At 43.6% G+C, this 10,873-nt stretch overlaps 1 protein-coding gene across 1 annotated transcript in view; it reads right to left on the bottom strand.

Moving 5' to 3' along the window:
- The window catches only part of LOC104531274 (voltage-dependent L-type calcium channel subunit alpha-1C), a gene marked incomplete at its 3' end in the record, with an annotated part of 53,512 nt that overhangs the window by 18,438 nt on the left and 24,201 nt on the right, over positions 1–10,873 (bottom strand). The window contains exons 10-13 of the mRNA XM_010176119.1: positions 9,703–9,823; positions 9,506–9,575; positions 2,030–2,162; positions 223–352 (exon numbers count right to left, since the gene is read on the bottom strand). Of these exons, the coding sequence (XP_010174421.1) occupies positions 223–352; positions 2,030–2,162; positions 9,506–9,575; positions 9,703–9,823 (454 nt within the window). The remainder of the gene's footprint in view (positions 1–222; positions 353–2,029; positions 2,163–9,505; positions 9,576–9,702; positions 9,824–10,873) is intronic.

Genomic DNA, 10,873 nt, shown 5'->3' on the forward strand with positions numbered 1-10,873 from the left:
AGCCTCCTGTCCCTCCTTCCTTTACACACGCTTCTGAAACAAACTAGAGGCCAAATTCTGCGCTGATTCACGTTCCCTGCAAAACCTGATGATTTCACACGCAGCCTACGAAAGGCACAAATCAGGGAAAAGAGTCACTACCAAGTCCTTTCAGCTTTAACTCACGAGCTGCTTGTACCACACTTTTAATAAAGGGTGAGGGAAGGAGGATAGGAAGCATACTTGGTTCCTAAAGGAGAGGTGTCGGACGGGATCCTCAGCTGCCAGGGAGATGCTGCTGAGCAGGATGAAAAATAGGATCAGGTTGGTGAAAATGTTATCATTAACGATGCGATGGCAGTGGACACGAAACCTGCAAGAGAGAGGAGAGGCAGAACTTTATCTCTCAGAGAACAACAAGACCTGGGAAACATTCCCCCCTCCTCTTTTGCCAGCAGGACAGGCCCTGGAGGAGCTTCCCTCTGCCCCAACAGCAAGGAGAACCATGGGTCCAGGCAGCTGTGCTCAGCCCTGCTGGGTGCTGGGCAGCCTTGGCTCTCCACATCATGCAGTGATGCTCATGGAGGGGTTGGCTGCCTGCAGGACTCATGCTTGTTGTGTTTGAATGGAGAACAGTCATTCCCTCCGGACAGAGCCTTTTGTGATTTAGATGTGGTCTGAAACCTGCCAACCCCCAAATTATATCCCTTGCTTTCATTCACAGAACCGTTCCTCATTCATTTAGAGGACAAAGCAGCAGAAATGGGCTCTGGGCTGGCCAATGTCTTTCTGAGCTGGGGCTGGAGTGTCACTGAGCAGGAGCTATGGGGGATCTACTTTGCTAACAGGGCACAGACCTGTCCAAATGGATATAGAGCTGGTTGGCATTTGCAAAGGGCTGCTGGGAGGACATCATGTCATGCAGAGCATCTGCTAAACATCACCTGAATATGAAGTGCTTGGTGCTCTTAGTGGGAAACTAGCAAGAAGTAGCAGTCTCCCAGCAGCATGCTTACTGGAGACCATTACAACACCTTCCATATACTGGTATCAGGATACAAGGAGTTAAACCTCCTAACAGTCCTACGCATAATTCTAGAGGCACTTCATTAATCTATTTAGCTCTACTTTTGGCTGTTAAGCCTCCAAGCCCCTATTATAGCAATTTTACAGATGATTGCAGAGGTTAATTTACTTCTTCAACAAGCGACAGTGGGTGGGTGGCAAAGCTGGCATTAGAGTCCATGAGTCCCAATCATCATCAGTCCCTCCCTGTTGCACATAACCAAGGAGGAGTGGCACAGCTCTGCTGTGGGAAGACTGGCCCTGAATTCAGCTGTGCTTTTATAGTGCTGCTTTACTTTGGGGCTGTGTTTGGAGGTCAAGTCCCCAAGGGAGAGGTTGGGATACACGGTACTACACAGACCACTGGGCAGTGAGCTCATTTCTGCACCCTCAGATATATTCCCCTGTGTCCCCTCAGCTCACAGTATTGGTCACATTACAAGAGCCCAAGGAAACAGTGGGAGAGAAGAATTATTCTTCTGAGCCTCCCCTCAGAGCTAGGGACTCTCATCCTCCTCCTCTCTTTTCTTGTACGCTCGTTCTTGACACATAGGAATGAGCAAAGACACATGAACTCCCTACTGGGAGTGAATTTTGAGCAACCCTTTGGACAGGAAGCTCCTACCTCATGCTTGATTTACTGCCTGATGGTTTGCTTGCAATTTGGACCTGAATATGTTGAGAAGTTCCATTTAATGACTTGCCTCCAAGCCCCTTATTTCCCAAGCTTTCCTAATTTGTGTTTTCTATTAGCCTTGCAGGTGCCATAAGCTCCCGCTGAATATTGCCAGAGGGCTCCCTACAGTTGTGCTTTCATGAGGATTTCATGCCAGGGCTTTAAAAGGAGAGAATGATAAAAGGAGGTCTCTGGTATGAGCTGCTGGAAGGGATCTCTGCACCACATAAACTTTGGGGCTCAAGGCGAAAGGGGTACCTGCTCTGCACCTCCTTCTTCCAGCTAAGGTATTTTATTTCTCTTAAATACCTGTTGTTAGGACTGAAGATGAAAAAAGCACTGGCATCAGGCATGGGTACAGCCTTTTCCTTGAGGTGCAGCTCAGACATCGGGCGAGGTCGAGGGCCAACAGGCATCTCTGGTTCTTCCTCATCTTCCTCTGCTGCAAGAAGCATTTTTATCTTTTAATGCAAAATACAACCCGTTCTGGAGTGCTGGGGCATTTATCTCTCTCCTAACTAGAGGTAAAACTAAGAATCATTGAAACAGGACAATGAAAGCCTGAGGTTCCTTGTCCACTTCCTTTCTCCAAGGCAGCACCCATTGCCCAGTGCTCACCCTGGCAGACATCGATCTAGTCTCTCTAAAAAACAATTAACCACAACATCCTCACAAGTGTCTCCTCGGATGCTTCAATGTCCCTTCTGCAAAAAAAAAGCTTCTCCTAATGACTGACTTGACTCTTCCTGGCTATGGTCTAAATCCATTGTCTGTTTTCTTATTTTCCATGGACACAGAAAACAGAGAATTCCTTTCCTCTTGCAGAAGGCTTTTACCTACTCGAGGACCATTATTATGCCTCTGCAAGGATTTCTGGTTCCTAGAGCAAAACAGCAACAGCCTTTCCTGAGGTGCTGTGTTCCCTAGGGCTCTGCTCATTCTTGCTACTTTCCTCCAGATTATCTGCAGGATTAACCTGCAGTTGAGGTTTTACTGGTGCAGAGGAGAGCTGAATTACTTCTTACATCTTAGAATACTACCTTTCTGTTTAAATGTCCTTCATGGGCGCTTCTTTTCATTACTCTCTGGCATTAATTTGCCATTATTAGTTTCTGATCTGCACAAAGCAGATTGTTTACCACAGAACGGCTGCCTAGCCTGTCACTCCTCCCCCTGCATTTGTGCTGCAGACTATTCCCAAGAGTGGCACTTGGACCTCATCGTTATTGAGCTGCATCTTATTTTCTTCAGACCATTCCTCTGGTTTATCAAGATCTGTTTTGCTCTTTTTTTGTAAGTCTCTCCGTGGAGCTACTGCCACATCTGGGATTGTGTCTGGATGAGTGCACGTACACCCCAGAGCAAACATGAAGCATGGGTGCTTTGACTCACACCCATTAAAAATTCTTAAAATTGTCCCCTTCCATAATTTAGTGGAGGGAAGACTGAAAAGTTGGGAACAAGGCTGAGACTGTTGAACCTGATGCCTATGGAGCAGATCTCCAGGCATGGTGCAGATCAGTGAGCACCCTCAAGGAAAAAAAATGATGCAGAGATGGGTGCTAAGTGGTATGTGAAAGAGAACCTTCCACCTCTAAGGATTTCTTCTACCTGCTGAAGTCAGGTGCTGTTTTGCAAATGATACGATAGGATTTTGCTATTTTAATCCCAATCCTCTCAATCAGTGAGACAGGCAAAAATATTTCAAGAAAGGAGCCTGACAGGTGTAGTAGATGCAACTGATTCATCTTCCAGCCAATGCAAAGGAGGAAACTCTAGTTAAAAGATTTATCTTGAGTCCTTAAAAATGAGATAAATTCCAGGAAGAGCCTGTTCTGTTACTTCAGGTACTGTGCTTGATCTGGTAATGGACACATCAGGAAGAAGAGATGAATCAGCACAGATCCTAATCTAGATGTCAGAGACAGGAGAAAAGTGGCCTTTTCAATGCATGCCATTATTACATGCAAATAGGATTCTTTCTTTACATTTCTAGTAGCAGGAGTTCAGCTCAAATTCACTTGATGGATTTTTGCAGAAATATTTGAGGTGGTACATAGAGTTTGTACTTTCTAAGCTGGTCTATTTTTTAACAGCTCAATTTTATGTTGTAATATCCTTTATAATACTCTCTATATAGGCTTTATTATTTAAAGAAGCATTCTCTCAGGAGTACTTTCTGTACATAGTACTTGTAAAATCGGTGTTAATGTCAATGCCCATATTTATATAATATTACAATACTTAGCACTTGCACCTTTTATCTACAGGTTTCAGAGTGAACTGACAATGAGCAAGGTAAGCCAATTCTGCTTCTTCTTTAACAGTCCAGAATACTGATGCCCATGATCACACAGGATACTTGAGACTTACTTAAAAAGACTAGTATTCTGAGTCCCTGTTCTGTGCCCTCCCTCTTAGATCATTCTTTTTTCTTTTACTCAGAGGAATGCTTAAAAAACCCCACTTTTAAATAGGTATAGAACAACGCCTCAAGAGAATGGACTCTTAGCAGAAGGATCAGCCCCATGAATCATCAAATAGCTTGGGTTGGAAAGGACCTTCAAGATCATCTAGTTCCAACCCCCAAAGATGATAAAGAACACTGTTCCTCTCCTCTTTTTCTTGTGTCTGCCATACAGCAAGAAATGTATTAGTGATTCTGGCAACCACATACCTTCAGACTGGAAAACATGTTCAGTTCCTCAGCCGTAGGTAAAGAATAACTTTCTAAATATTTTTCATTTAAAGTATGGTCTAGGACACAGAAGAAAGGAAACACTGAGGTCCAAATATGCAAAGAATCACATGATTACAGCCTCAGCTCGGGTCACTACCTAAGCTATCCACCTGCCTATAGAAACAGTATGTTGCACAGTTGCCAGCATCTGTAGAAGCAAAGGCCAACATGGTTTCAGAGATGGGCAGGGCAGCACATCAGCTGCAATCCAACACTTGTTCTTTGACTGTTATCTACATCTAAGGTACTTCGTGTTTAAAAAGTGACCCTTCTAGTCAAGCTTGCCAGGAAATCATAAAGAAACAGGACTCAGAGCTGTCAAGTTCAGATCTAGGTTTGAATTCTCCTAAAGTTCAAGGACATTCAAATCCGGGACTGTCACCTTGACATTAGAATGATGATGTCCTTTGGTTGTAAAGCCAAAAGCACACACAGAATCACAGAATAATTAAGGTTGGAAAAGACCTCTAAGATCATCCAGTCCAACTGTCAACTCATCACCACCATGCCCACTAACCCATGTCCCTGAGTGCTACATCTACAAGTTTCTTGAACACCTCCAGGGATGGCGACTTCACCACTTCCCTTGCCAGCCTGTTCCAATGTCTGACCATTCTTTTGGAGAATAATTTTTTCCTAATATCCAACCTGAACCTTTTCTGGCACAAACTGAAGCCATTTCCTCTCATCCTATTACTAGTTACCTGGGAGAAGAGACTGACCCCCATCTCTCTACACCCTCCTTTCAGGGAGCTGGAGAGAGGGAGAAGGTCTCCCCTCAGCCTCCTTTTCTCCAGGCTCAACACCCCCAGTTCCCTCAGCCACAAGGGAACTCAGCACACTTGTGCTCCAGACCCTTCCCCAGCTCCGTTGCCCTTCTCTGGACACGCTCCAGCACCTCCATGTCCTTCTTGGAGTCAGGGGGCCCAACACTGAACCCAGCACTCGAGCTGTGGCCTCACCAGTGCCCAGTGCAGGGGGAAGAGAACTTCCCTGGTCCTCCTGGCCACACTGGTGCTGATCCAGGCCGGGATGCCATTGGCCTTCTTGGCCACCTGGGCACTCTGCAGCATGTTCAGCTGCTGTCGACCTGCGGCCCCAAGTCTCTTTCCATTGTGCAGCTCTCCAGCCACCCTGCCCCAAGCCTGGAGCGTTGCATGGGGTTGTTGCATCTGAAATGCAGGACCCAGCACTTGGTTTTGTTGAACCTCACACAATTAGCCTCAGCACAGCACCAGTGAGAAACGTGATGATGAAGATCTGAAGATACATTTTTTTTTTTACTGTACAAAGACCAGAACTCTTGTTTAAGGACACTGCTTTGCTTCAAGCTCCCATGAATCATCCCAAGCTTTTACCTTCATCTGACATTCTGAATTCTTTGTCTGTTTCTGTAGTAGACTACAAGACTAGCTCCCTGTCTTCTTATAATAAACATGTCATCATAATAATCCTTCTAGTGTACACAGATCTCTGGAAGAACTAGTCCCTCCAACAAAGGGGATAGGTGATCTGATGAGCTGCAAGTACACAGACTATTCTGGGGGTTAAGAGCAGCACTGTGCAGCAAATAGATTCAGAAGATGTTATTGAGCAAACTAGTTGAGGCAGTGGAAACAAATAACAGATTGAGCGATCTAGGCTGAAAGAATAAAAGAAAAACAAATGAAGTGATCATTTCAAATTGTTTCTGAACACTGGGTTAGGGTGAAGGATGTTTTCAGAGGATGGAATGGTACATTCCACAGTCATGGAAAGGTCACCGGCTTTAACAGCTTAAATCATAAACAGAAAATAGGTAAAACCAGCTGACTGCATCTGAGAAGCAACAGAATGCTTCACTCAGAGCACAGCTGAAATGGAGCCACATGCAAGTGGGCAAGAAAAGGTGTGTTCCCAGATGGGCTGTGTTTGGCTGCACAGCTTCTCCTGTAGCACAGCTGGACTGATCTGTAATCAGAAGGATTCTGGACTGGTCAGATGGCTACAAGAGAACTGGACAGGGGTACTTGTGGGGATTGGGAAATTCTTGCTTGCTAATGCTGGGGAAAGCCTTGGAAGCTTGTTCCCCAGAATTGACTACACAAGGCAGATATGACATGCAACATCAGCTCCGGAGAGCACCTTGGTTTTTCTGAGCTTTATACAGCAGAATAGAATAGATCAATATGGTAAATCTGATCTAATAAGGGATTTACAAAACTTTACTGCATCTGAGCCTTAAGGTTGACATCCATGAACTCTGAAAGAAGTGGTCAGGTACTTTTGTGAGCTCTTACAGATCATTTTCAGCAAAAAGTTAAGAATTTCAGAGGACTGGAAAAGAGAAAAATTAATTTCATCCTTCACAAAGACCTGATAAGCAATTCAGGGAACAGGCTCATTTGGAAATGGCAAACGGTAACTGAGATGCTGTCCCTTTGCATCTCTAATACTTTAGGAGACAGATGAAAACCTGATCATCCATTCAAATTTTAGGTTCTGTTCAAAAGTATGCCAAGCCAGAGACTGGCAGCCCAAGGCAGGCATTCACATTTTTTACTTCATTTTCTTCACTCTAATCCTATGTGTGGCTGCAGATAAAACACTCATGACACAAACTGTAGATGTACTTTTTGTCACGTAGTTCACACATATGACTATTTCTAAGCTGTCCACAGAAGGTGTCTGAAACACAGTTCTATTACCAGTGAGATTAAATTTGCTATACAGGTGGCTGTACCTTCACCTGAAAACAAAAAAAATTGATCACCAAATGATCTCCAAATCCAATCTAGCTGAGAAACGGAAACAGAACCGTACCAAGCTGTTCTAATTTGTGCTTCTGACTACAGACTCCCCCCACAACCCCTTAGCAATTGGGGATGGGTGTCCAGTAAGTGCCTGTGCCTACAGAGGTGCTGGGAAGATTAAAGCTAGATGGATCTGCCCCAGGCAATATTAAAGCAGTATTGCATGGTGTTGGAACCACACTCTATTCCTGATAAATGGGTTATAAATATGGATGGATACAAGTATAGTAAAAGCAGGGATATTTTGTACTGAAAATCAAATGCAATGGACAGCTTTCATTTTTGGTTGTCTGAAATCCTTGTCCATCTATTTAAAATGAACTATTGTGTCTTTTTTTTTTTTTTTCACCCTATCACATCAACCTGTTATCAGACATTTGTTAGGAATCATGGAATAGAAGAGAATGTGTTTTATCACCTATTACAGCTTGTCACATAATCACAGAAATGCAGAAGGGCAGAGAAGGAAAGGATCACACAAGGCTCTCTGGTTCATGCCTCTGCAAAGCCAGGATCAATTAATTATTATATCAAAGCTTTTTCTGGCAGATATTTTTCTAACCTGTCCTTAACAACATTCAGTGATGCTGGGCTTCCACAACCATCTTCACAATCTACTCTAGTCTAAACATTAAAAAATTCTGCCCTGGCGTGACTCTTAAATCTGTTACTTCTTCATAATGGAGATAATTCCCCTCCTACCTGTAACAGGCTTTTATGCATTTGAAGATATTTCTCCTGCCTTCTATAGCTCAAACGACCACAATTCTTTCAGTCTTAGTTCTTGCTCCCTACTAGCATTGTTTTCACTATGCTTTTCTACACTCCTTCCAATTCAGCCCCACTTCTCCTAAGCAGAGCACCCAAAATCAGATACAATATCCCAGCTGAGGTCTTATCAATGGTGAACAGAATAAAACAATTATTTTGCTCTGGTTAGCTTCCAATGGCCAGTTAGAAGAAATCCACAAGTGGACTAAAGGGTCATCTTCTCACTGTTGGTAAATCTCACTACTTGCTTGCCTTTTGAAAGATAGATAGGAAAATGTTGGCACCTGTTGAGCTTGTGATCACAAGATTCAGATTCTTTCCTCGAGGACTGTTACCTAACTAGCTATCACCTAAGATCCTTTATTTGTGAGTTGTTTATTCCTATCTATACGTCGAGCCTGGCACTGTCAATATTATTTAGACCATTTATCCAGTTCCTCATATGCTCTTTGAATTCTAATGCTGCCCTCCAACTTTTCTGTCCTTCCTAGCTTCATGTCATCTGCAAATGTAATAAGCATACTTCCTCTTCCATCATTCAGGTCATTAAGAATGAACTGAACTGAATTCTGGACAGGTCCTTGGGTCATCACTACTCTTCGCATAAAGGGTCTGACCAATTTCTCTCCCAGTCTTCTAGACTATGTTTTTCTAGCTGATTTATGAGAATGTTATAAAAGACAGTCAGAAGCCTTAGCAAAGCCAAAGAATGACATCTATTTCTTTTCTCCTGTCTGCAAGTCTTGTCATCCCCTTTTAGAAGAAAATAAGGGTGGTTTGACATGATTTGTTCTTGGCAAATCTGTGTTGGCTGCTAGTCATCTCCTTATCTTGCAGTCATATAGTTTGTTTAATCATTTGTTCCAGCACTTTTCCAAGAATGGAAGTTGAACTGACTAGCTTATAATTCTTCTGCTCCAACCCCACCCCCCATTAGCCTTCAGGATCTCTTGAAGAAAAACTGCTCTACATTCTGAGCTTTCTTCAATCAATCTTTTAAGTATCTGAGGATGAAGTTGATTAGTTCCAACCGACTCGAAAACGAGCCTAACTAATGCTCTAACTTGTTTTTTTCCTTCAAATTCTAGGCTGAGAGCTTATGCCTTTACAATTACATTAATAAGCCACACTGTCGTTTTGATTTAAAAAAAAATATGCAAAAAGGTATTCAAGCATTTTTGCCTTTCATGGGCATCTGTTGTGGGTCTCCCCTGAACACTGAAAAAATAGACTGAAAACAAACTCATATGTATATTTTCATATGCAGAGATTTGTACAGATATTTGTATATACGACTAATCAGGATAGGGACTGCAAAGGACCAAGTCCACACCTGTGCAAACACAGGTAAGTGGCATCATCCTGTCCCACCATGAAAGCATTACACGTTCAGCATACCTGCTACCTCAATTTGGCTTTATATGCACTAGCAACTGGAGCTTCTCTTTGTTGAATCAGGGATGTGAGGAAGATGATATATACCTGGCGCTTCTGTTGTGGGATATGGGCTCTTTTCTTCGTTTTCATTGGGCTGATAATCATCCATGTTGATCTGACAGAGATGGAAAGAGAAAAGGCAAAGCCTTTATCAGACAAGGCAGAGGGTTTTCACTCCCTCAGAAACACAAGCTGTTCATACCATCACTGCACAGAGAGTGCTGGCCAGCAGTAGACCTTACCTTGGTAGCAGGTGGGGATTCTCCATCAGCAGTGATCGATTTCAGCTCAATTTTCTCCTCCTTTGTCTCCTCCTCCACAGCTGTTTTTTCTATCTCCTGTTTCTTTTCGGGACTAGCAGTCCTAGCAATTTTAAAAGATAAAAAGCAGAGGTACAAAGGTGAAAAGCTGTTTCCCCTTCAGGAACTTCATGTAGTACAGCGCACACTGTGAGAATGATCAGCTGGCTGGTGCCTCCATTCTGAGTCCAGCTTACACACCAGTGGCTCCACCTTGTCCTCACCTGTAGGCAAAGGCAGAGACTCTGCTCTCATTCCATACAGCATCCTTTTACTTTATAGCTTTCTCAATGACATGTGTTCATGTGTGTGGGTGTGAATGCACATGTAGGAGAAATATGTGCCTACATGTTTGTGCACATGCATATTCTAGGTCCATCAGTAGAGGTCTCTTCATTAACCCAATGGTAAAGGTATGAACCATTGTGAAACCATATCTTGTGAAATTCCACTTGGTTGCCTACAATGTTTTGCTCCCAGAGCCAGGGAAACCTGCTGACTGGCATACAGGATGAAGGAGAAAGATCTGTGCAAGAGATTCCCTCCAAGCAGCCTGGAGGATAGTGAATAGAAATAAACAGTAAGGAGAGGCTTCACCACTGTGGCAGCTGGGAATGACAGAGAAGCTCTACATCCAGGGAGCTTATGAGTCTTATGAGGAGCGGCTGAGAGAACTGGGGTTGTTGAGCCTGGAGAAAAGGAGGCTGAGGGGAGACCTTCTGGCTCTGTCCAAGTCTCTGAAAGGAGGGTGGAAAGAGGTGTGGGTGGGTCTGTTCAACCAAGGAGCAAGTGACAGGACAAAGAGGAAATGGTCTCAAGTTGTGCCAAGGGAGGTTCAGATTGGATATCAGGAAAAATTTCTTCACTGAAAGGGTTCTCAGGCACTGGAATGGGCTACCTAGGGAAGTGATGAAGTTACCATCCCTGGAGGTATTTAAAAGATGGGTGGATGAGGTGCTCAGAAATATGGTTTAGTAGTGGACAGGTTGGACTCAATGATCTCAAAGGTCTTTTCCAATCAAACGATTCTATGATTCTATGGCTCGTGCCTCCTAAGAATCTGCAGAAACATTAAAAGAGCCAGCAAGAGCAGAATAGCACATGGCATCAAAAG

This window comes from Antrostomus carolinensis, unplaced genomic scaffold, assembly GCF_000700745.2.
Source record: "Antrostomus carolinensis isolate BGI_N321 unplaced genomic scaffold, ASM70074v2 scaffold939, whole genome shotgun sequence".
Classification (NCBI taxonomy): Eukaryota; Metazoa; Chordata; class Aves; order Caprimulgiformes; family Caprimulgidae; genus Antrostomus; species Antrostomus carolinensis.